The 27996-nt window shown below is 34.4% G+C and overlaps 1 protein-coding gene across 1 annotated transcript in view; it reads right to left on the bottom strand.

The window, feature by feature from the left end:
• The window catches only part of LOC145277487 (dynein axonemal heavy chain 5-like), a 690378-nt gene that overhangs the window by 93413 nt on the left and 568969 nt on the right, over positions 1-27996 (bottom strand). The window contains exons 49-51 of the mRNA XM_080128869.1: positions 18929-19047; positions 8813-9264; positions 3566-3781 (exon numbers count right to left, since the gene is read on the bottom strand). Of these exons, the coding sequence (XP_079984995.1) occupies positions 3566-3781; positions 8813-9264; positions 18929-19047 (787 nt within the window). The remainder of the gene's footprint in view (positions 1-3565; positions 3782-8812; positions 9265-18928; positions 19048-27996) is intronic.

The following is a 27996-nucleotide window of genomic DNA, read 5'->3' as shown; positions in this document are numbered from 1 at the left end:
GCTTACATTGTATACCTTTAGTTGAATACAAGTTACTATCTTATTCATAACCGGGGGGTAAATTGCGGGTTCATTACCTTTTCCAGCGGTATCTGTGGATGTTTAAACATCATAGATACAATAGAATTCGATTTCGTCATTGCATTTTCTATAGTATATTTTAAAGAAAGACAGAAATATGTGAGCAATGTATATATATATATATATATATATATATATATATATATATATATATATATATATATACATCAATGACCTCCCTAAACACATACTTAAATCATTCGTTGACATCTATGCTGATAACACGACCACCTACGGCAACACATCAAAGGCTGTAAATGACAAAGTTCTCTCTGATTCTCTCTCTCCTCTGATCTCGAGCGCGTGGTTCAGTGGGGGAAGATGTGGCTCGTTACCTTTAATGCATCCAAAACCAAACTCCTATCCTTACATCATCAACGCTCTGATCCCCATCTGGCATCAATTGTGATGGATGGCTCTCGTCTGGGTGAGGTCCTGTGTTTTGACAAGCTTCTGGGTTTGACCTTTACTCCTGATCTGAAATGGAACACGTACATCAAGTCTGTTGCCAAGGTCGCTGGAAAGATGGTGGGATCCTTCTACCGCTCCAGAAGATATCTCACTACGGATGCAATTCTCTATCTATATAAAAGCCAAGTACGTCCAAGGATGGAATACTGTTGCCATATCTGGGCAGGAGATGCTAAAAACAGCCTATCCTGCCTTGACAGAGTACAAAATAGACTTCATATCTTAGTGGCGGATGCCCTTTTCTCTACCCTGCAACCTCTCTCCCACAGAAGAGACGTTGCGAGCCTGTCCTTGTTTTATCGTTATTTCCATGGCAGGTGCTCGTCTGAACTCCAATCTCTGGCCCCCCTCGCCAATCTTTCACGAAAAACACCCGTCTAGCTGAATCCACTGTGAAAAATTTCCCCCACTCTATATCTGTGCCTAAATCAAAACGCAGATTCCATGAACAAAGCTTCTTTCTTAGAACTGCACACCTGTGGAACTCTGTTCCGTCTTCCTGCTTCCCTCCGGACTACAACTTGGTTGTCTTCATGTTAACAATGTTAACAAATTCCTAATGAACCGCCCCCTTAAGTAAACATTTCAGCAAATCTCCTCACTAACGTAATGTACTTGCAATAACCCTTATCCCTGAGTGGCTTCCGGGCCTTGATAAGTGGTGATCACTGTGTAAAAAAAAAAGAAAAAAAAATATATATATATATATATATATATATATATATATAGACAGAAATATGTGAGCAATATATATATATATATATATATATATATTGCTCACATATTTCTGTCTTTCTTATATATATATATATATATAGACAGAAATATGTGAGCAATATATATATATATATATATATATATATATATATATACATATATTGCTCACATATTTCTGTCTTTCTTATATATATATATATATATATATATATATATATATATATATATATATATATATATATGGTTCATTGACAAAAACTAATTTGAACAATGGAAATCTTTTTTTTTTTGCAAACATAACCTTATCCTCCAGCAACATTTTGCGTTCCTCCATGCACAAACGGTTGTTGTAGGCAACGAAACACATTTATTTTATGTAATTAAAATGTATGGGGTAAACTTTAGCGAAAAATGGCAGCCTTAGTGTAGCGTTTCCATTTTCTAACTATTTTTTTCACATACATAGAAAAGGATAATCCAGACGGCTAATAGTTTTTAATGTTTATTTTTGGAAAGAAATAGGTAATACATAAGAGAGATACTCTTAAATAATTAATTAACCATCTTATTAAAATAAATAGGTGGACACAGTGATCAGAGATCTTAGGAGGACATTTTGCTCTTAGCAATTATCACCGTTTTTCTTTCAGTGATGGCAGCATATTATTCGCGCACGTCTCATATGCAAAATGAACTGAAACCTTTGTTTCCTCGTCATCAACTTCAATATCCGTGACGCCATACGCCATTCAACTGACATCTCTTTTAAAACTTCTACTTTACCCTTCTTACCTCGTACCTAAAATTCAGGCCTCTGTTCCTGTTATCTTAAATTCATTTATTTCCCAGACCTCATGTCACTTCGATTTGTACTTAGTTAAACACCAACTTATATACTCGCTATTCGATGTAGAGCCATTCATCATTTAGTATAATAATAGATATAATCTCGTTAATATAACGCTATGTATTTTTTTTATTCATTTTCATCCCAAACAAGGGATATTGCCACTTGGAAAGTAAAGAGGTACTCTTTAGGATCGTGTCTAGCAGGGAATTGTGGGGAGTTGAGCAGCGAGATTATCTCTTCACATTGCATTTAAATTTCTGCAGTGAAGCAGGAAATAGAGAGCGAATTCCAAAATCTAGCAATCCAAGGGAAATAATTATTAGGTTTCCCAGTATCTAGAGACATCAAGAGTGAACGGATGGATTTTACTACTTATTAGCTAAGTCAGGAGTATGTACGTCAAGGAGGTGCAAGTTCTATGAGTTCAACAGAGAACATTCCCTTTATTACTTATAAAACAGGCAGTGGGATGCAACATTGCCGAGATGGAACAGAGGTTGGAGCTTGCTTGATAGTGCGAGATTTATTAGATTTGAGATTATTGTTTTTAACCCTAAGATGAAAAGACTTGTGATAGATGCAACAGTCTTAATGCAGCAACAATTCTCCACGCATGGACGGATTGTGGCTTTGTAAAGATATAAGATGCTCTCTGGCGCGAATAACTTTCTACCACGTTAGAGGAAGCTCATATTATTTGCAGCAGCCTTGGAAATATTCTCAATGTATTTGTTCGAATTCATGTTGGCTATGAATGATAAACCGAGGAATTTGAAAAGTAGGGAGGTGTTATTTTTCTTGTCAATAGTTGTTAAAGAAAAGAAGTTTAGTTTTAGTTACCATCCATTCACTACACATTCACCTACTAACTAAAGATCAATTCCTAAGTATCCCGCCATTCCCTTGTATATGTATACGTATTTTCATTCATGTCTACTATAGAGCATGGTAGCATCAGCAAATATACTCATCTTAAACACAATGTATTTTTATTTCTAAGAATCATCAATGTTTAGGAGACCGCCATATTAGATTCCACCTTCGTGGATGGAAACTATGTTTTCAAGTAAACAAGTGAACATAACGACAATTTAAAAATGGCTTTACGCAATTATTTCCCTTCTTAGTTTATCTGGCCAGATAATCAAACCACACAGTTTATCACTGGTCCCTTCCATTAGGTTTGGTCATCAAGATATGCTAAACTCTTACTAACTGAACCTCCAGTCTATATTCCTCCCAGTCTCCTTCCGATCACGTGATCCATCTCCAGCAATCAACACGTAACATACCATCATTTCACTGTATTAATTTAACGTGCAGTCATCTGTTTTAGCAGGTAACGAAAAACATGATGATCTTAAATTAGTGACAGCGTAAATCTCAAACGCCAAGTTGCAAAATGATTGAAACAATTTAAATAAATTTGTTTCAGCCTTCTCTCACCTTTAACGGAAGAACCTCTTTGTTGATTTCGAAGAAGTATGACATGGCTCTCGTCCACGCGAGAAGACCAGCCACATTGCCGCAGACTTTTTTGGCGACTTCAAGATTGTAATCCTCCATTGTTAGATAAGGCTGAAGCAGTTCTACTGTTTCATCGTTAATGGAATCTTTTGGAAAAGACACAAGTGCTTGTAAGAAGCCGGCACCACTCATAAACTGAAATTAAAAAGAAACAGAAACAATAGTTTTTAGGAAGAATTATAAAATGAAAATTATCAAAACAATATTTCTGTACCCACACACGCATATATGTAACATAATATAAATTATTATATATAATGATAAGACATTCAGGACATACAATATTAATATAAAAATAAATAACAATTATATCATAGATATTTAGCAATGTATTAGTTTTTAACACTGAATTACAAAATAAAACTGCCCCTCCCTAAAAATAATTAATACCAAACAAAAGGAGCTAAAATCAATAAAATAATGATAAAATAAAGTTAACATATAAATAGAATATACTAACTTTAAATTAACTTATATTTTTTAACCCTAGCTCCTTTTTTGAGTGTATTAAAGGGAGATTATCTACGACTAATTATCTCCCTATGACATGCCTTGATCTATATTACGAAATCGCTGATTCTGACAGTGAAGAGGCGTATATACACATGTGGAATATGTCTGATATGAATTGAATAATTGTTAACTGATCCAAAACAATATTTGTGTGTACACATGTGGCACAATGGAGAGCGCCCCTTTTGAGAGAGCTGGGGGCTTCTACATTAATGAACCTTGTGCCTTACTTGTCTGTACTTGGGAGGTGCAGATGTATAAAGCAGGTGCTTTGTGGATTTGTGAAGGTTCGAGCATGTCGTTTGGGTTTGAATGACAGTCGTTTATTAATATTCAACCAAGTCAAAACGATTTGAGATCAACTCTGGAGAACTCATCATCGAAGCATACGAAAACAAAACAATGTTCAAACTGTATGAACATATCTTTCTCTCTTTTTATGTCGCGCTCTCTCTCTTTCTCGATTTCTCTCTTTCACTCGCCTTCACTCTCTTTCAATGAAGAAAGAGAGAATTAAATATAATTCTATTGTTTTTGCACGCGCACGTCATAATGATTTGGTGCGCACGCAATGGGTCGACTGAATATGCTCCTTCATTGTTAAATGTTAAATAAATTATATATTTTTTTTATATAAAAAAAGCATTCGTTCGCTATTTTTGTACAAGCGTTCAATTTCAGTATGAGGTCCCTATCATTGACGACTGCCTGTAACGACGCAATGAAGACACAAGAAGCGACCCATGCCAGCCGGTTATAGCCGACGACGTATCGACCCGTGGCGTTGATGTGTCCACCTGCTTATCGTTAGATATTGTGTTTATTTCCCAGGAGAACTGGTTGCGTTCCCAGGACGTTCCTCAACGAAGTAACTATCTCCTGGAAACGATAGTGTCATACACACATGTTGAAGTATGTCTGATATTCATAGCATAACAACTTGATATTTACGAATTGATTTAAATAATAAAACGTTTTGAATATCTTCATTCATAATAAATAAATATTAAGACAATAAATGCAAGATAAGAGCATATTTATAATATTTGAATTCCTCCACCTCGTGGCATTCATGTCTTCCAGCTCAGTGTCTTTAGACTGCTAGCCATCTTAAATTCTTCAATCCGTTTAACGACCCCACCTTGGCAATCTTTTTGATAAAGGGGAGTTCTTTTCCGAAATTATCAAATATATTGCACCAACCTGAATATTTTATTACTATTTATCAGTAATCCGCCTATTTACAGATTTGATATGTAAAATATCTTTTGAAAATAAATAGATTTTAGGAAGATTCGTAACTCAAATACCGTCTTCGATTATTTGTGTTTTGTTCTTACTTTCTTTTGCGTGATTTGGCATTGCTATCACTCTTCATAAATATCCACACATAATTAAAAATAAACAAAACGCTTCATAAATATCCACACATAATTAAAAATAAACAAAACGCACACATACGTATTAGTAAACATTTTCAAATCGTATTCCTAATAAAGATTACACCGTGCGGTGAGAATCTAGCAGAACTTTATTCATGATTATAAAATAAGAGATAAAAAGTATTTAAAATTCTCTTGATAATAATATAAAACGACTCTTGATAGTAATAAAAAAACCTCCTCGCAAATGAAACAAGAAATGTTTTGATGTTCAATATTTACTCAAAAATGAGAAGCGAATGCATTATAATCTTTAACGGATTTATTTCATAACTTACAAATCAAAACGTGATGATTAAAGTCTGTGATGTTTAATATTTTTTTACCTCCCTAACTGTCATGGCGGATCCATCTTTTTTTTTCGAGTAGGATTACCCTCTCTTCTTTGGTCCAAGAAAATGACTCTATTCAAGGTTGTGCGTAACATAATGTTATTTTTATTTCTTTCTAAGAATATGAACGTAGAGAAAAAGAAAGAGAAATGAATATGTCGGAGTGAATGGAAGGGCTATATTTCCGTCTTGTTTGTAAATTTCGTTTCAAAATACAAAACTTAAAAATATGACCGTCACTTAAAACCGACAGTTAACACATAACTAATGCCATCCTATTTAATTAATCCTAAAATATTATACAAGAAAAACCGTTTTTTAAGTTTGGCAAGGCTGTTTTTAATGTCTAATACGAAAGAATCATTTACAATATTATTAACAGACATTATTATCTAATATATAAAGTCATCTTGAAGAGTTTTACATGATAGACCTTTGAATCTGTAAATTTGATTTTGACTAGCAAATCTTATTTTTTATATTTGCAACACGTTCTTTACAGGAACAAAATGTAATTCGCTGCAGTTTCTTTCCTACAAGGGTGATCCCGACATGGAAATTTGTGTAATAATGACAATTTTACATAAAAATCTAAAAGACTTACAATGTAAGATAATTGAGATTGTACTTTCAATGTAAGAATATCTAAGCTATATATATTTTTTTTAGCTTTTTTTCATATATTCGTGACTTACGTGTTAATAGTATTTTTTGTTCATGACTTATATATTAATAAGTTGTTCTTTTTTTAAGTATTAAAATAAATTCTAGAATACATTATCTGAGTAGATACTGATAATATTTCATATACTTGGACTGAAATATGACTTTATATCGTTTAATCTATTTATTTTTGCACAGTTTGTTTAAAAAAAGTAAATTAAATTAAAAATTCTCTGGTAATTAATTTTGTGGATGAAAAATTCAAATTATTATAGGAAAAACACTCCGCTCGTGTAATTTTCGCATAGATTTAAGCAAATATAGAAAGTAAGTGAAATTGATGATAGTTGTTGTAGCTAGTCGACAGTTTGCCGCGAATCACTTACCAAGTGAAACCATTAGAGTAAGCTCAGTCGAGCATCTGCCATAAAATAACGATAAGAGTAAAGAGAGGTTAGCAGTATTTTCTATAAGACATAAACAACGGAAAAAGGACGTTGGCCACCAAATTTCGAAGTCGGTTTTGAACTCTGTCGAGGTAGGAGAGGATGATTTGTGTAGGTCTTCCCCAGATGTGGCAACGGTATCCAATCCTAGGACGTACTTGGCCTTCATACAGGTAGTTGATTGCATCGGCCATGAGATATCTACCTGAACGATAGAGTGATATAATCATTTTTTCTGGCTATCTTGGCAACGGATTTGATATGTTCCACTTCTAAGCAGCGGCGAAGGTCAGTCCCAGAAGCTTGTAAAAGCATGGTACTTCTCCAAGACTGAAGCTATTTATTTTAAGGGATAAATCTTTGTACATTTGCTCTGATCTGCCATTAAGTTTGCTGACCGGCAGTATAATTATAGAGTACTTTCTAGCTTACCGGATGTTCTAAAACTTTCGAAACCGCTGGTATCAATCAATATTTAATACAATGTTCACCGTATGGTATTACAATAAAAAATAACACGAAAAATCGTAACAAAATGAATCATAAAATAATGAAAACGATAAATTGTTAAAGTTCCTACATGTAAAAGTGAGGTAACCTTTTGTATTTTGACTCATTTAAAAGTGGGAGTGCCAGATAAAATGCACATCCAACTTGAAAGGTTAGTTCGCATAAACACTAATTATGCTCACAAACATAAATATATTCAATATATATATATATATATATATATATATATATATATATATATATATATATATATATATACAAGATTAGATTAAAAAACAACTCCAATTTACAAATTATATAATACTGTAAACTTATTAGTATCAATATTTATATGACAAATGTAAACTGATCCAAACTCAATTCGAAATATAAACAAACATTTGCAATAAAACTTTGTAAATTAAAATTTGCGAAATATTTCGGCCTATATCATATATACATTTGAATATCAAACTTTTTCTCTGTCGTGAATTATGCAGCTGTGTTTTTCACTGACTTGGATTATACCAACATTTCTTCTTTGAGTCTGAACTTCATCTTGGAATATCCTTTTAATCTATTTTTTCGGACTCTTATAAATTTTTCGTACAAATTTTAGTTTCCAATTTATGTGCTAATCAGCAGAATTTTTAGACTGCCTATGAATATTATTTTGCAGCCTACTTTTCCTCTTAGAATAAGAAAAAAAAAAAAACCGGAATAAGGAAAGAACTCTAAATCTTTGGATTCCTTGTCCAAAAAATTGTTGTAAACTTTAATTTACAGAATTTAATTCCAAATTTTCAGTATATATATATATATATATATATATATATATATATATATATATATATATATATATATATATAAGCAATCGAAAAACAAACATTCACGTAATTAGTCTGAAGATTTCCCCCTGATAATGAATCATGAACGTTTTCGTATAGCTTACTTGCTATAAATAATTTTTGTACGATACATAAACTTATCTTCAATATTTAATTATATGCTTTAAAATTATGTTATTAATAAAATGATCCATTTTATACTCATAGATTCCTCACTAGTGATATTTTAACTTGATTAAATAATTTATTAGAAATTAACTCTAATTCTTGGTAAATTTTAATTAAAAAAATCTTTATTGCCTTTGTCTAGCCCGATTAGAGATATCCAAACATGTGTTCTATATTTAGAAATCTAATTAATTAGTTTGCAAGTTTTTAATACAATTCTTCACTTTATTTTTTTCGAATAATATTAAACGAAATAAATACTTACTTTTAATGATTCTCCCCAAGATGGCTTGAATGCTCCAGGTTTTTCTGGATCGGCTTGGATTGGATCCAATTTTCTTTGAAAAAGCAGCAGCACTGAATCCATAATCCGCATAATCAAATGCGGGGGTCGACCAAGCTTTCGAACGGTGGCAATATCTGCCTGACGAATTGTATTTAAGGCGGCCTTGGCATCTTCAAGAGCAGGCCGAGCAGCTTCCAACTTATCCATGGCGATTTTTTTATCGGTCTCAATACCGTCGACGATCTGTTGGGCGAGATCCTTCACTTTCTGCACTTGATCTTTACTCTTCTCTGTCGCTTGCGCCTTCACCGTGACTTCTTTCAGAACGGCTTCGGCCCTTTCAGTGGCCATCGCCAATTCCTTTTGTTTGACCACGAGTTGTTTATTCAAGTCAACCACGGCCATCGACGCTTCGGTCAGTTTCTTTAAGCCTTGTAAAAAAGAATTAGAATAAAAAACGAACAATTAATTCTCCGTATCATTTGAATCCTTTGAATTTTACTTTTGAACTCTTGAGTGTTATTTTCACAACGTTTCAATCGATGTACTCTACGACTTTCATCAGGTGTCTCTTTTCATACTCGGGAATCTTTCTGTCGAATTCAAAAATCGGCATGGAATTTTGAAAGGAGTCTTTATTTATTCTCAATTGTATTTTTTGAGTGTTGCCAACACTGATGATTGAACTTTCAACTTCTAGAATAACTTTGCAACTGAAGTTTAACAAGTATTTTAATCTACTACTACTATTTTAGTATTAATACTAGCAGTTCAACCCAGCTTTTCTCGGGTCCAATGTACTGTCCATAACTTTATATATATATATATATATATATATATATATATATATGTATATATATATATATATAAAGTTTTACTCATGGCTAGGTAACCTACATCTAAAATTTCAAGTGTTTAGACCCAAAATTAGCAGAAGAGTTTGGTAGAGTATGCAAAGGTCAAATCTGTAAACTTTGACCTATTAGCAGCCAAATATTCGCCCCAAAACTGACTAAAGACTTGCTGCATGTCTGAATACCCTTTATGTAAAATGTCAAATGTTTAGACCCAAAATTTGCTGAATAGTTTGCTAGAGACCGCAAAAGTAAAACCTTTTGAACGTTGACCCCTTTGGTAGCCAAATTTTCTGCCAAAAAAAAAAAACCATTTAAAAGCTTGCCCATATATCTGAATACCCTTTATGTAAAATTTCAAATGTTTAGATCAAAAATTGACTAAGAGGTAATTTTTTTTTTTTTTACTTCGACCTCAAATTTTACCCCTTAACATTAGTTGTTTTGGGGGCCAAATCAAATTAAAAGTTTTATCCATGTTCAAGGAACCTACATCTAAAATTTCAATTGTTTATTGTTCATACCAAAAATTGGCGAAGGAGTTTGGGAGAGTCTTCAAATGTCAAATCTTTGAACTTTACGCCCTTGACAGCCAAATTTTTGGTCGAAAATCGATTAAAAAGATTTCCCAAAATCTCAATACCCCCTGTGTCAAATCTCGAGTCTGTAGACTGTAAATTGAGTTATTGGGAAGGGAAATGTACAGACACAGACAGATACAGAGACAATATTTCACTTTTATAGATATATAGATTAGGAGCCTTTAATCTATTCTCGTTTCTATGTTGTGTAGTCTGGGGTTCATAATAGAGACACATAATGACATTTATTATGTTTACATCACAACGACGAGTGTGTCGATTCCTGGGGACTTCATATTATTATTTATACGGAGCTGAGACATGTATGCAACAGTTTTTATTAACACAGGTAGAGGGGAGATACATTATTGATGACGGCGGATGGGGCATATAATACTTTGAGGGAGTTACGCAAAGTTCGTTTACAAGATGATAGACAAAAACACATTTACGTTTCCTTTTGGTGGAATGACGACAGACGAAGACAGCAGTTTACAAATATAAATGATTCCTTATTCATACCAGCTGGTGATAATGATGGTCAGGGATTCAAGCCTTTACGACTACATAGTATCCTCTTCTCCCTTTCGCCTCCAAGGGCATCAGTTATTACTAAGTAGTTTTCAGACTCTCGTCTCTAACTCTCTCTGAATTTGACTATCTCTAATTTCGAACCCTGTCTCAATATATTGGGAATCTCCTTTCTTGATAACGTCAGAGGCGTGGTCAAACAATGTGACTTCCTAAAGTTTCAAATTACACGTGCGCTTTACACATGAATCCACACGCCTCTGGTAATAAAGAAATTCCTAAATTGTTTCATTTATAACCTATTTATTTCAAAGTCCAACCTATTTGTTAATCATTATTTCTAAACTGCATTGTTCATATCTAACTCTGACATGAATAATATTTAGTTATTTCTAAGAACAATGACAATCGTTCTACAATCCTAGGATTTCAATATGTATTCTTTTAAAACTTTTCTTACTGGGTTCGATTCTAATCTTTTCCAAATATCCTTTTCAACTTATCTAGTTTGCTGCTCTTTTACTTACTGGGGTCTCTCTCTCTTTTTATATAACACTGCTTGCCTTCTCATTTTAGCAAAAAAATGTACGCATTTTTAAATTCCAGTCCATTTTCCTTTATATCCTTACAACCACTTGGCTAAGAAAGATCAGACACCATCATAAAATTTTTTTGCAGTCACTCCTTTTCCAACTGACTCCCTAATTATAATTCTTTTTTTAAGATCAGAATCTCCATCCGATCTCCTTGGCATATTTCTTTTGAGTGAAGAGTAGTACCTCCTATGATCCAAATCAACTGCTCAATCCAGCTACCCTTATGCCGTAAACCGAGGTCCCATTTTATGTCTTCACTAATTCGACGACTCTTCGTCCAAATGTGCCCCTTTCTTTTGCATGGTTGTTCTACTAATTTGAACTTTGTCTCATTTTCTAACTATTTTATTTCTTTTGGGACATACACCAAATCTAATTTACTTAAATCTTTGTGGTTGACTTCTAATTATCAGGAAATGCCTTTCAATCATACTTATTCACTCGGATTTCCTTGTTTGAACTCATCGAACTCGACAAAAGCATCTGAAATATCACCCTTAACTAAATAACCTCTTTTCCCCTGTGCCAAATTTCTACTTGCGCACTGAATTCTAACTATGATAAAGAATTTTGTTATTTTTCCTTGCTCAAGATCCCAAAACAGGGATATCCGCATACATTCATCTCTAAAAAATATTATAAGGTTATATCTTTTCTTTCCACGTATTTATGGTATATTTTACTTTTCCACTTATTACTCTGAATGATTAGGCCTTGTACTAACTTTTTTCGTCATCTATGTACCTGAAGACTTCTCGCATCTTCCACCGTTTGCATTTTTAACTTATCGCGCTGAGGTTTACCATTTGCTCGAAGCCGTTATTCGCAGCCTGCTTTAATTAAAAGCGACAACATCGCAATTGAAGAAACTATGTTCCGATGTTTCCGTTGCTGAGGTCCCACAGCAGGGGATCCCGGGTGAGCTTACTAGTCTGGCACTGTGTTGTATTGCGTTGAGGGGAACGCGTTCCGGGACAATCGCCAGGTCAGGGAGAATTCGTTGTCTATTACTCATGAGTCTAACGCCCAACTCCATCGGGAGCAGATGAAATTGTCATTTAATATAAATGGCATTTACCACCCAACTATTGAATCTTTTTTTAATTTTAGATATTATACATATGAGGTTACGCCGATAAAAAGAATATAATTAATTTTAATGTTATCAAGATGTACACGCATCGTTTAATGTTATCATGTAGTTTATTTTCCAACCACTAACTAAAAGGAAGTAACCGTTTTTGATATAGAATTATTTCTCTTAATCTTAATTGTGTGTATGTGCATGTCCAGAGAGAGAGAGAGAGAGAGAGAGAGAGAGAGAGAGAGAGAGAGAGAGAAAGAGAGAGATTGAGTGAGAGGGAGAAAGAGAGGAATAGGCTGGACGAAGAAGAGAGAGGGAAGGAAATAATGTTTCACTTTTTGTTCGGGCAATGCCAGGCAATCCTGCTAGTTTAATAGAAAAGTCTTTTCACTTTCTGATAAACAGAAGCGATAAAAGATCAATGTGAACAAGAACAATGTCGAATGCTATGAACTGCAGACTTGCAACGAGAGAAATATTTAACTAAGAGAAGAGACCACCCAAGAAATTGCTTAGGCAAAAAAAAAAAAAACTTCTTGAAAACGTTGTTTTATTCTGAGAAATCCGATCACTTGAGCCTACAGAATTTATGGCCACTTAATAATAATAGATAGCTTGGCTTGTCAGTTTTTAAACAACTGATAATTCTCAAGTGGTCTTTTTTGCTGTGGCCAATACTATATATATATATATATATATATATATATATATATATATATATATATATATATATATATATAAATAAATATGTGTGTGCGTGATTTATATATATATATATATATATATATATATAAATAAATATATATATATATAAATCACGCACACACATACGCACGCACACATACACGCACACACACACACGCACACACACACGCACACACACATACGCACACACAAAACCCACAAAAAACAGAACACACACGCACACGCACACACACAGAGACTCGCACACACGCCTACACGTTGCAAATTGTCAGGAATAGAGTGTAAAGGCTTCAAAATCACACATAGTTTGAAGTATATGAACTGTCTATTTCTAATTATGATTAAATGTTAGAGTCAAGCAATATAGATCACTGCGTATGTTTTCAGCAAAATCCAGGCCTCGGCTTAATATTTATATTATATTCGCTTAATCCCTTGTATTTTCTTATTTAGCTTAAAAAGAAAAAAAACATCAGCCAAATAGTCAGAAAGAGACTTAATAGTTTAAGGTTTTCAAATCATACATAAGGAGATTTTTGAAGTAAATAAAATGTCAATTTCTGGTTCGTCCAAATCCTGGTGTCGGCTATATTAATCACTTATTCCGTTTTTTTTTATTTAGCATAACTAAAGGAAAAATGTTGTAAAGCGTACAAAAAATATATGTTAGAGTCAAGCAATATAAGATCACTGTGTACATTTTCAGCAAAATCCGGGTCTCGGCTATATTATTCACTTAATTCGTTGTATCTTTTTTTAGCGCAAAAAGAAAGAATGCCAGTCAAATATTCAGGAATAGACAGTTTAAAGGTTTCCCAAGCACATATAAGCAGCTTTTTGCAGTAAATAAACTGTCAGTTTCTGGTTCGTCAAAATGCATGGTCTCAGCTATATTAATCGCTTAATTCGTTTTTTTTAGCATAACTACAGAAAGAAAGTAAATCGTAATAAAAAAGATTTATGCAGCTTATAAAAAAAAGATGAAATAATTATCAGCATGTGCTGATGTGTCGGAAAATAGTATTTAATAAGTGACACCATATTTAGAAATTTCTGGAGCGTTCCTTTTTACAATAAGGTTTAGATTCTGGAATGAACGAATTGTCAGCTGTCAACCAATGAAATTTGGCGAAATGTGAGAAAGGAGAGTTTATTATTTTTGAATTTGGAAATGGAAAGATCATGGTATTTCTATGAGTATAGGATCCAGTTTATAAAGGTGCAACCCCAGATCTATCGAAAGTGCAGAATTCCCCCAGGTGATGAGTGGAGGCGGTAGAACTTGTTAATTAGAGAGAAAAATAGGAACTACTTCCTCTAAAAATGGTTGTGATTGTGACGATGTTGCTCCCAGGATGTAATGTAGGATTTTATTATAACGACTATATGTGTCTAAAATGGTGTGTAAAAGTTATGTAAGGTAATGACTAATAATCTAGACATAATACATTTGTATGTGGCAAACCTACGGTACTTTGGTTCAGAGGGAAATTTCTGCAATCAAAATATTATATAGGATATATTAAAATCCGATCTCCTTGCTTGGATGGATTTTCATGTGTGTACCTCAATGTTGCATAGGATTTTATGATTACTGTTTTCCAGTAGTACTACCGGTTTAATCTGAATGTTTAAAATACAGTTCCCAGTGTTCTGATTTCCCAGTATTTGCTTTCCGTATCTGCTTCTATTTATTTTTGGGGAGGGGTAGTTCGCTGCATTCACTAAATGTGGTTTATCGTTTCGTCTCTTTATCTACGGAGTCTATATTTGTTGTTTTCTTGTGTTTTGACGATCTTAGTTTTGACATAGTTCTAATCGCGTTATGTTGTGCGGCCGTTTGTGCGATTATTATGCAAAATATAATTTATCAACGTTTTTTCCCGAGTATTTTTCTCGTATATGTTCATAACACAAATTCATGATAAAATATGTCTTAGTTATGCGATTTAGTTATGTTCAAAGAAATGCTTTAATTATTATCATTATGAATTAGCCAACATTTTAAGTAATTTAACCAATCACCTATATTTTATCAGGTTGACAAGAGAGTTCTTGCGGTTTTTAACTGGTAAATTCAGATGAACATATCTCGGCTCAACCATCAGAATCAACACACCTTTGTCAATGCAAAGCAAGTGTAATCATGCCAGTAACGTAAAAATATTGCGTTCTGAAGGCGATGAAGTCATTGAAAGCGTTTTTTATATTGCTTAGAGTTTTGAAGCATTACTCACGCAGAAAGTTGTCAAGATGATTGAAAAAGTTGTAGTCGGTAGGTGAGAGGTCTGGAGAGTATGGTGGATGAGACCGAGTTTTGTAGCCCAATTCGTTCAATTTCTACAAGATCAATTTAGCAACGTGCGATCGGGCATTGTCGTGGAAATTGGGCCTTTTTTGTTGATTAATGCTGGTTGTTGTTGTCGAAGTTTCTGATGCATTTTATCTATTTGTTCGCAGCACTTCTTCCCCGTAATGGTTTCGTCTACATTCAAAAAAACTGTACTGGATGAGACCGGTCGCAGATCACCAAACAATGAGCATGACCTTCTTTTGGTGCAACTCTGGTTTCGGGAAGTGTCGTGGAGATTCATTTAGCTGAGCATCGCGGATTGTCGTAAAGAACCCACTTTTCATCGGTCGAGAAACGGGTCGTTCTTGTTGCGTAAAGAAGAGAAGATGACACGTCATAACGGCGTTTCTGTTGGTTGTCGTTTAATTTGTGAGACACCCATTTATCAAGTGTTTTTTCTTTCTAATCTCTCTCAAGTGGTTGGAAATCTTTGTATACGTTACGTGTTATTCAGAAGCAAGTTCTTGAACAGTTGTGCATGGATTGGCTTCGACTAAGTCTTAAGTGATCGTTGTTAACATCCGATGGCCGACCACTACACTCATCACCTTCAAGACTCTCGTCACCGCCACAAAATTTATTAAAATATCATTGTGCTGTGCGTCCAGTACTCGTTCCTGAGCCAAACACTTCGTTGATATCGCGAGCTGTTTCAGCAGCTTTTTGGCCTAGCTTGAATTAAATTTATAAAAATTGTTCGAATTTGCTTTTTTCCCATCTTGTATTCAACGTTCTGAAAAGAAGACACTTGTTTTATAATAATTGTAATTTAAACGATTAGATTGCATACGTATATCTGCACACACCACAGACACGTATGCAAATTAGATAGTAAAATGCTTAGATACTCCGCTTATAATTTGAACCAATAAAGAACTGAGGCATCGCGACCAGAAGACCAGGAAACTCATGACTATGCACAATGCACTACACTCAAAGAGTGACGTTAACTATGTGAAAAGGAAAGACGTTGGAATAGGACTGGTTCGTATAGAAAACTGTGTAAATGACACAAAAAAGAATTAGACAAATGCATAACGCAGAACAGCGAAAAGATAGTTACTTCAGCAAGAGATACTGAAAAATATAGAAATCAGAGAAGTAAGGGATAAGAGAAGAAAAGAAAAAAAAAGAAGAGAAACAGTTACACAGACGATTCATAAGAATGACAAAATATGAAACTAACGAAAACACTTGGACATGGCTAAGAAAAGGAAACTTAAACAGAGAAACAGAATCCATAATAATAGCTGCATAATTTAACGCGATTAGAACCAATCACATCAAAGCAAGGATTGACAAGCCATAAGAAAACAGCAAATGCAGACACTGGAAAAAGAGACAAAGCAATAAACCACATAATAAACAAGCACAAAATATAAGAATAAACAATCAAGTGGGGAAGGCAACACACTGGGGATTATGTAAACAACTGTATCTTGAGCACACTGAAAAATTGTAGAAGCACAAACCGGCAGCAGTACTTGAAAACGGAAGTTACAATTCCTATGGGACATACAAACAAGAAGACCAGATGCCATAATAGTTAAGAAGAAGGAAAATCCTGCCAGATCGTAGATCTCGCCGTTCCAGTGGACCACAGAGTAAATATCAAAGAGACGGAAACGCAAAGCAAATACACGAAACTGGCCAGAGAGCTCAATGGAATATGAAGAAAGCAAAGCTAACACCACCAAAAAAACTTTGAAAAAAGAATGGAAGAAATTGCAATCAGAGTGATGTCTGAGAAGATCGTTGTCAACATCCGATGGCCGACCACTATGCTCATCACCTTCAAAACTCTCGTCGCCGCCACAAAATTTCTTAAAACATCACCGTGCTGTGCGTTCAGTAGTGGTTCCTGTTCAATAACAATAATGAAAGCGGTTGAAATATTAAAGAAAACCCTTGAATGTTGAGACTAATACAAATGAGATACAGACGTCAGCTGGACATATAGAAACTAGAAACTGAAATAGAAGTAAAACACAAATCAATGCCACACAGAATCAACAAAACTGAAACTGTATAATTATAAAACTACGCCTCCCCAAATTGTAGTGCCCACATCAACTGGCACTATGCCAAATAGTCAAGGAAGGTCAAGGAGGATTAAAAGACTGAGGAGAAAAAACACTAACCAGATCTCCACAGGAAGAGTACAAAGAGCACTGGAATTTTTCGGAGGCTTATTGTCATCCAAATTCCAGTGAAGACCAATGGTCGCTGTCAGCATGAAATCAATGGTAGATGGCTATTGCAATAATGCAAATTAATTTGCAAAGATTATTGAAAGAGACGGTGAGTACTAGGAATCTGGGGAGACAGTTTGTCACTCAGACTTCAGAAAACATCATAAGTTGTTCTATGAAAACCAAAATAAAGAAGAAAAAAAAGACAGTAAATAAATATTGTTGATAAAGAGACGAAACATTAAATCACATGTGCATGTAGCGCATAATTTCTAAAAGAATACATATTATTGGGCAGGAAAGGCTGTTCACTATAAACAATGCAAACGCCTGTATTTCGAACACGAAGACAAATGGCACATACACAGACCAGAGAAGTATTGGGATATGAAAGGCAGAACATCCTCTGAAATATGAAGGTATGAAAAATAAATCTATCCAAGCAAGGAGAGCGGACGTAATAATAGTCACCAAGAGCGACTATGAGAGCAGGAGTGATAATAGTAAACAAGAAAGAATCTCGCAGTCTTAGCAGAGTGAAAATCAAAGAGATAGAAAAGCGTAACAAATGCACGGTACTTATCATTTGTAGAGATAATTGCAGATTTATTATAGATATATTTTCACAGCTTACTTATATATATATATATATATATATATATACTAGCATGTTGTTGCCCGGGTGTTAGGAGGTGTAGGCTGAGCAAAATAACAAAAAAAACAAAAACAAAACAAAAAAGCGGTCAATTTTTTTAAAACTTTAACCCCTATTATGACCCCTTAGCATATATTATTTTGGGCTCAACTCCAGTTATTAGGTTAGATCCATGTTCAAGGAACCTATATTTAAAGTTTCAAGTGTTTAGACCCAAAATTGTCGGAGGAGTTTGGTAGAGTGTTCAAAGGTTAAATCGTTGAACTTTGACTCATTAGCAGCCAAATTTCTGGCCGATAACCGATCACATAGATTTTCCCAAATCTCAGAACCCTGTATATCAAATTTCGAATCTGTAGACTTAAAATTGACAGAATTATTGCGTAGGGAAATGTACACAGACAGACAGACACACAGACACACAGACACGTTCACTTACACACACACACACACACACACACACACACACACACACACACACACACACACACACACACATATATATATATATTCATGAAGTTTAATTCTAAATAAAATAATTTACCTGAATTCATCCGATTTACCATTTCTCCAAGTTCGTTTTTCTTTTCAGTGTAGACAGTTTTATAACCATTTATGAACGACAAATATGATTTCGGAGTAACGTGAGCAGATCGTCGATATCTATAAAACAAAAAAAAGGAAAGGAAAAATGTCGTTAGTCAAGGAGCCAAGTCCCCACATTAAAATGAGGTTAGATTCAGAATAAGTGAATAGAATTACATATGGTATGACCCACCCTAAATGCCCTCCCATGGTATCGTTTATAGATTCCACTACCCATTCTGCTATTTAAGCGTATTTTGAAAGAAATAAACTTCAGTGTATGCTTGAGTTATCCACCAATTTTCAGTTGTTAATGTCCAACAATCTTTGTTTTATCATTCAATGTAATAGGTGACAGCGATCAAGTGGTTAAGGACACTGACTAACGACCTGAATGTCCCAAGTTCGAATCCAGTTCGTTTCACAAAAATCATATTCACTTATGATGTTGACAACCTTTCCGTGGTCCGTCTTATAATCCCCGATGCCTTTCTAAAAAGTTTTCTGACTAGAAAAATATCGGGGAAACCAATGTCAACAAGAGAGGATTAATACGACATGATAATGATTATTCAATGCGCATTTTTGCTTTGCTGTGACACTATACCTCAGTGCCACGGTTGATTCAACATGGTCGGGTGGTGATTTGGCCATAAGCGTAGAGATACAAAGAAATGCAATCCCAGAATTCCCTTTCTAGATCGATCCTTTTTCGGCCGGACGACATAGAGTAAGCACGCGTGTTTCTGTCTCTCCTTGAACGAGAGGGGGCATCCCCTTTTTATCAGCACTAGTTAGAAATATCTTTATAGCTCAGTCTAATAATTTTTAAAGTTTAAGTATTAATTGCTTTTGGTCTTTTTTGTAAAACATTGTAAAATATTGTAATATATTTATGTATAGAAATAAAATAGTTAAGATTTCTCATAAATATTACGATTGTGTTGTGTTGTATGTTTTTATTGAGTTTGCTATGAATGCTTCCATTAAATAAGAATGTGGTCCGGTGGACGAAGAAAGAAAATTCCAACCAGAATGCCACCAGGGTGAGGAGGTCATCTTGATAAAGTAAAGGAACCACACCCACATCCAACATCTCAGGTATGAATTTCTTCTTGTTACACAGACCCTAATAAGTGGCCAGCTTCACATCTTCATGAGATCACTTCTAAGACAATTAGTGTAACATGTGAAGCCAGTCACACGCCAGTGACCGGCTAATCGTGTTATATTGCAATTAAACCTGAAAACATGAAAATTTGGAAATTCTGGCATACTCCTCTTTTGGAGGTCAACATCGCCAGAAGATCGTCTACAGATGGCACCGCACTTCATCAAAAGTGTCGCATCGGTTGTAGTATCAAAGCGTGTAATCATTGGTTCTCACTGGTTTGAAGATGAAGGTGAACAGTATTGAGCGCTTGTAATCGTTAAGAAGTTTTAAACAGATGAAGTGATGTTGTGTTAAATGAACAGTGATTAGACCAGGATGAAACAACACTCTAAACTACAAATGACTTATTGGAATAGCTGTGGGGACACTTTCGTGATCGTCTCATAAGATGTGTGATCCTGAATGATTTTGTACACTTATCGGATTTTAACACGTAAGATGTTTTTTTATCTTATCTCCCAGAACGTTTTATCCAAATTTTTTTTGTCATGCAGAGGTGTAAATTTGGAGCATACCACAGAAAATTAAACAAAGATGGTAGGAGATTCAGGATTGAAACTTGGTCGACAACTCAGCCACTAGATTGCAAAGTTGATTGTGAATAATAAAGTTTTGCAGGTCCTTAAAGATAAAACATAGATAAAATAATATTGGCATTTTTGATATATCGTTTGAAATTGAAGATATTAGAAATTGAGGAAAGTAAAAAACGATGTTATTTCTTGGTCAAAATAAATTATTTATTTACCTTAAAACAATCAATGACCAGATACGGCTCTTTTCAAACGTTTTTTGTTAATCATGTTTCCGACAGAAATATAAAAATCTCTCAAAGATTGAAATCCATCGATGTATTAATCATGTCTTTACTTGTGCCACACATAGCTTACATGACATGGTAAATTTAATTATATTGGCATTGAAATTTGAGTTATCATTTTTGTATTACCAATCGAAAAAATGTGCTGTATTTGTATTTCGAGGGGTTTATATCTATCTATGCCTTGTGTATATACGGTGAACGTGTTTCTTTAATCGATGCTCATGTATCGTCTAGTGGTTAGAATTATAAGGACAGTTACTTTTCTTTGTATATTAGGTGTCTCTACGTGTCGATCTGTTACGTGTATATTTAAGAATCTTTCTATGTGTATGTGGGTGTTTTCACATATTGACGACAATAACGAACGAGACAATAAAACGGACAGTCTTGACGAATAAACTCTTGTTTGTTCGACACATACCTTATTCGTGGTCTCCCTCTCCTATCGCATCAAGCACATGGAAATGAAGGCATAGAACACCCAAAACGCAGAGTTATTGTTTCCAGATCTTAATTTCCAAATGTTCCATGTCTTCGAGTCTGCGGCTCTTAACCTTCTCCTTTACACTTTCCTTAGTTGGTCTGTAGGTGCTTCGACTGGACCATAGAGGCAACTTCTGTCCGCTCTAAACCAGTGAATAGTTAACTTACAACTCGTCTCTTCGACTTCCCGTTACAGATTCTCTGCTAATTCTGATTTCTTCTGGCTTACGTGTCTCTGACGTCATCCAGAGTGGACAATCTTGTTTGTCACGTACGCCACATCGTTGTCTGTTATGATTTAATTTGTTGTTAAGAGTTATCCCCCTTGGGATTGACATTCATAATAAAAGCGCCCTCTGTTTCATTTTCCCGCTCGATCCTTTCAAGAGCGTACGTGTATTTTACAGTTAATAAAACCTTTCTAAAAGGCAATTCTTTACTTACTGATACTATTCACTTCAATTTTATTAACTGTAAAAAAAATAAAAAAAATAAAAAAAAATAATGGATCGAATCTTACGTCCCGACAGATTCGAGGTGGAACCTACATGCCCTAATTCCGAAAAATCCTATAGGCATTGGAAATTAACCCTCCAGAATTATATCCGCTCACATAATAACGGATTAATCGAAAACACTTCAGATAATTTCTTTGCCTTGATCAATTGTATTTCAGCCTCTGTTTTCGATTTAATAAGCGATAAAACCGACTACGATAGTGCATTAAGAACATTGGACGCCGCTTATTTAAAACCTGAAAATATTGTTTATAATAGATATCGATTGATGACGACGAAGCAACAAACAACACAAAATATAGATGCCTTCATACTACAATTGGAAATGCTTGCCAAAACATGTAACTTCGAAGCGGTTTCTGCTGAAGAAAACAAAAATCAATACATTCGGGAAGCTTTCATCGGTGGAATTTCTTCTTCGTCCATCCGACAACGACTGTTAGAAAAACCCATCCTGACTTTACAAGACACATATGCCACGGCCAGATCTCTTGAACAAGCAGAAAAGCATTCGATAAGCTACGCAAATAACTTTACTGTAGCAGCTACAAATAATCCTTCGGGCTACAATCGTATAGCTGTGACTAAAGAAAATATGCATCCAAAAGGGGTTTGTTTTTTCTGTGGAAAATCACGCCATCCTCGATATTTATGTCCTGCACGAAACGCCGAATGTAAAAAATGCAAAAAAAATGGTCATTGGGCTAAAGTGTGTAAATCTTCTATTTCTAACACTCATACTGCTGTTCTTTATGACGACTCTGACTACCCCTCACCTTCTCTATCCTGACTAGGAAATAACTCCAAAGATGTCACATTCACTCAATGCCAAATTAACGGGCACTTCGTGAACGCTATGGTGGACTCCGGCAGTGTAAAAACATTCATTAATGAAAATACTGCTAAAAAACTTAAACTCTTCACGATACCTAAAAACAAAACTATAGCTCTGGCTGCTTCCGATCAACATGCTAAAATAACTGGCGAAGCTGTCGTGGATTTAATACTGAAAGATAAAACCCATTCTGGAATAACAATTGAAATCATTGAAAACCTTTTCATTGATTTAATAATCGGAAAAGATATTTTAAAAAAATATAAAAAAGTAACACTTAAATTCGACGGTCCTAGAGACAAACTTATAATTGGAGCTATAAACACGAATAATTTTTTCCTACCATAAACGTTCCACCCCTCCTCTCTTTTCTAATCTTTCTCCTCATACTACTCCTATTGCGACAAAATCCCGACGTTACACTTTTGCCGCCAACAAATTCATAAAAGAAGAGACTACTAGAATGTTGAAAGAAGACATAATTGAACCTTCGATATCTCCGTGGCGAGCGCAGGTTCTTGTAACTTCGAACGAGAATCATAAGAAAAGAATGGTAGTTGACTACAGCGATACCATTAATAGATTCACGGAACTAGACGCTTACCCAATGCCTAATATCAATAAGATGGTAGACGACATCGCTCAATATAACATCTTCTCTACTCTCGACCTAAAATCTGCTTATCACCAAATACCTATAAATCATGCTGATCGTAAATTCACTGCGTTTGAAGTAAGTGGCAAACTTTTTCAATTTACTCGTCTTCCTTTTGGCGTCACCAATGGAGTAAGTGCTTTCCAGATGGCGCAGTGACTATATTATAGAAAATGAAAATCTAACCGATACCTTTGTGTACGTTGATAACGTAACTATATGTGGAAAAAATCAAGAAGAACACGATTACAATCTTCAAAAATTCTACAAAATTGCTAAACAATATAACATCACTTTAAATGAAAATAAAAGCATAATTTCTTCTAGTTCTATTACTCTACTCGGCTACACCATAGAAAATAATCAAATAGCTCCCGATTATCAAAGACTAAAACCATTACTCGAAATGCCACCTCCGCTGAATCTTAAATCTCAAAAAAGAATAGTTGGAATGTTTTCCTATTACTGCAAATTCATTAAAAAATTTTCTGATAAAATTTTATTACTAAATCAAAACAAAGAATTTCCACTACCTCCATCTGTATTAAAATCTTTTCAAACATTGAAAAATGATCTAAAAGACGCCACTTTAATAACGGTAGATCCAAATAAAGAATTTGAAGTAGAAACGGACGCTAGTAACTATTGCATTGCTGCAACACTAAATCAAGAAGGTCGTCCTATTGCATTTTTTCAAGAACTCTCAATACTAACGAAATTAAGCACCATGCAGTAGAAAAAGAGGCAGCCGCTATTGTAGAAGCTCTCCGTAAGTGGCGACATTTTCTACTCGGCAGGCACTTTAAAGTCATCACAGATCAGAAGAGCATCAGCTTCATATTCGACAATAAAAGAAAATCAAAAATTAAGAATGGCAAAATATGTCGTTGGCGTATAGAATTATCCCAATACAATTTCACTATAGTTTATCGACCTGGACCTGAAAATATTGCTGCTGACACATTCTCTCGCATCTCTGCTCTTACTTACAATCTACAAGATCTTCGTGATTTACATAAACAATTATGTCATCCTGGTGTTTCAAGACTAAGCCATTTTATAAGAACGAGGAACCTCCCTTTTACTTTGGATCAAATTAAGAATATTACTGACTCTTGCTCATCCTGTCAATTACTGAAACCCAAATTCGCCAATACCAATGGAGGGACTCTCATTCAAGCCATATTACCTTTTCAACGATTAAATCTTGATTTTAAAGGCCCTCTACCTACTTCTATACATGGCAACAAATATCTACTTACTCTAATTGATGAGTATTCCCGTTTTCCTTTCGCTTTTCCTTGCAGAGATATGACAAGCAAAACCATTATCCACTGTCTAAACAAACTCTTTTCAATTTTTGGTTTGCCTGACATGATACATACTGACCGTGCTTCTGATTTCTTAGCAAGAGAAATAAAGGATTTTTTACACAAAAAAGGAATTGCTACTTCTAAAACAAGTAGGTATCATCCTGAAGGTAATGGACAGATTGAAAAACTCAACGGTACCTTATGGAAGGCCATTCAAACAACATTACATTCTAATCAAATGAAACTACCTTATTGGGAAGACATACTACCGGACGCACTTCATTCAATTAGATCATTACTTTGTACTGCCACTAATATGACTCCCCATGATAGACTTTTTAAATATAGTCGTAAATCTGCTTCCGGAATTTCAATTCCTTCTTGGGTTAAACCAGGCCCAATATATATTAGAAACCACACTAAAACAAGTAAACATGACCCTCCTGTAACGCCTGCCACCCTAATAGATGTCAACCCCCACTACGCTTATGTTCAACTACCTTCTGGTACTGAAACCACTGTCAACGTTCGAGACTTAGCTCCAAACTCATCAAATGAAGAAAACTCTAATAATAATCCTACTACTTCAGAGACCTTATTTGAACCTTCTACTAATGAAAACATTGGTCATGAGGAAGACAAAAATCAATCGTCTGATCTTGAAGAAAATCAGATTTCACTAAAAAATAATACTGAAAATCAGCATTCCTGCCAATCTGTGCGGAGGTCGTCCCGAGTTCGACAATTCCCTAGTAAATATAAGGATTTTGTGACTAAATACTGAAAAAACTGCAGTTTGGGTTCATATGTTATTTGTAAATAAAATGATTCTTATGTGATTGTAAAAAAAAAAAAAAAAAAAAAAAATTTGTCTATAATTAATTACCCCTTACTTGAATACTTTAGGACGGGGAAAATGTTATGATTTAATTTGTTGTTAAGAGTTATCCCCCTTGGGATTGACATTCATAATAAAAGCGCCCTCTGTTTCATTTTCCCGCTCGATCCTTTCAAGAGCGTACGTGTATTTTACAGTTAATAAAACCTTTCTAAAAGGCAATTCTTTACTTACTGATACTATTCACGAAAAATATTCGTACTAAAAAATAGTGAAAATCTGTTTGGAATAGTTCATTGTCTACTGAACCAAATTCCAAACTAACTTTGTTTATGCTTTTCCTCTATTCATAACATTATTTCTTGAGCACAAAATTCACCAGTTTAATATTTAACGTAAGTATTTTAACTAACATTCTTTTCTTTAAATTTTTTTTTCTGAATACCCTTGGCATTGCCCGCCACAACATAACACAAACACTACGCTTTGATCATAGCCAAAGAGCCACAACATAAAATCATTAGAAATTTAAGAAATTTATAAACGATATTTTTATTTCAAAATATTTTTTTACCTTAAAGGAATGAATGTACAAATTAATTTCCCATTATTTTTGTTTTTGTGTTTATTTTACTTTAAATAACGCTTAATAACACTTTTCTGGTGTTTAATCATTTCGCATTTTGAAGAATATTGAAACGCTTTTGTACGAATAACCGGATATGCAAACTCTAAATTATAAATGGCATTTGTAAATTCCACTACGCCGTTTCTCTTTTGTATATGTTCGAATTTGAAAATCGAATTGATGTTGGGAGGAAGATGTTGGATAAATGGCTCGAGGACAGTGTTAACAAAGTCACTACATAGGATCATGTTTTACCCTGGTTGCATATATTTAGACTTTTGTGTTTAAAAAGCTTTTTCATTTTTCTAACCGAGAGGTAATCGTAGCTAAATAGTTTATGATACGGGCTGACAACCTAAGCGTGGCAAGTTCGAATGTAGTTTGTTTCACAGAAACATTTTCACTTAGGATGTTGGCAATCTGCACGTGGTGCCTCCTGTAAGTAGCCAATATTATTGTAGAAAGAATTCTAACTAATTTGTTTATCGATCGGAAGATACCCAAATAATTTGTGGGTTGTGAAAAGAATGCATTTGTGGACCAAAATATATTCCTATAAATGGAAATAATTTTACAACTCTTTCCACACATTTATTTATCTATATATCTGTAAAAGTGAAAGTGTCTGTCTGTGCACATTTTCCTACGTAATAACTCTGTCATTTTTCGGTGTACAGACTCGAAATTTGGCATAAGCGGCTTTGAGATTTGGGAAAATCTTTTTAATCGGTTTTCGGCCAGAAATTTTGCTGTTAAGAGTTTAAAGTTCGAGTTGACCTTTGATAACTCTACCAAACTCTTCCGCCAATTTTGGGTCTAAACACTTGGAACTTTAGATATGGATTACTTGAACATGGATCTAACATTATAATTCTATTTGATCCCAAAACAATAAATGTTAACGGAATCAAAATTGGGATCAAAGTTAAAAAAAAAAATTGACGTCTGCGGTCTCTACCAACATTTCTCTATGGTAGTTAAGCAAGACTATTATATAGAAAGGCATTACCATACATATTCACACTTTTTTAATATACATATATGTTCATGAAGTTATGAACAGTACATAGGGCTTGAACAAAGCCTGGCGGAACTGCTAGTTTATAAAAGAATTGTTACTTACGTTTCTGAATTTCTATTTAATCCACAAGAACCCATGGTGTAGTGTTTAACGTATTTGATAAAATTTAATTGTAAAGTTAAACACTTTTGGAGGTTAAAGGTTCAATCCTGAGTATAGGCGACACTTAAAATTCAATAGTTAATTAACTAACCAAGGTTGACGGAACGAGAGCATGCTACCTTCATGGATTGAATAAAATGTCTGCTCGAGATTTAGAGCAAATTCTCAAGTTTAACAGAAAGACTTCCGAGTTTGACAAGATACACCTGAAGAAGGTCGTAGATTACATTTACCGTAACATTACAAACATAGCACTCAAGCTGAGAACAGTAGTCCGAATAATCCAAATATTACGAATGTAGAGAATTTATAACATTTTCAAATATCAAGGCTTCGCAAAAAAGGGGTTAGTCAGTAAGGAAACCAAATTAATATATTTGATCATCATTCTGAAAGTTCTTGTTTTTTTCTGAAAAGTTGGAACTGATGACGTGAGCACTGTCCGGTGTGTTTCCTTGTTGACAAATCCATTTTCGCGAAGCTATTGTATTAAAAAAAGTTATACATTCTATGCATTTTGTTTATAAATAAATTAGAAGAATACACGACCTAAAACGGGTAAAATAAATAATCAAAA

This window comes from Euprymna scolopes, chromosome 6, assembly GCF_053919585.1.
Source record: "Euprymna scolopes isolate OS-2025 chromosome 6, ASM5391958v1, whole genome shotgun sequence".
Taxonomy (NCBI): Eukaryota; Metazoa; Mollusca; class Cephalopoda; order Sepiida; family Sepiolidae; genus Euprymna; species Euprymna scolopes.
This window is presented reverse-complemented; position numbering and strand designations above follow the sequence as displayed.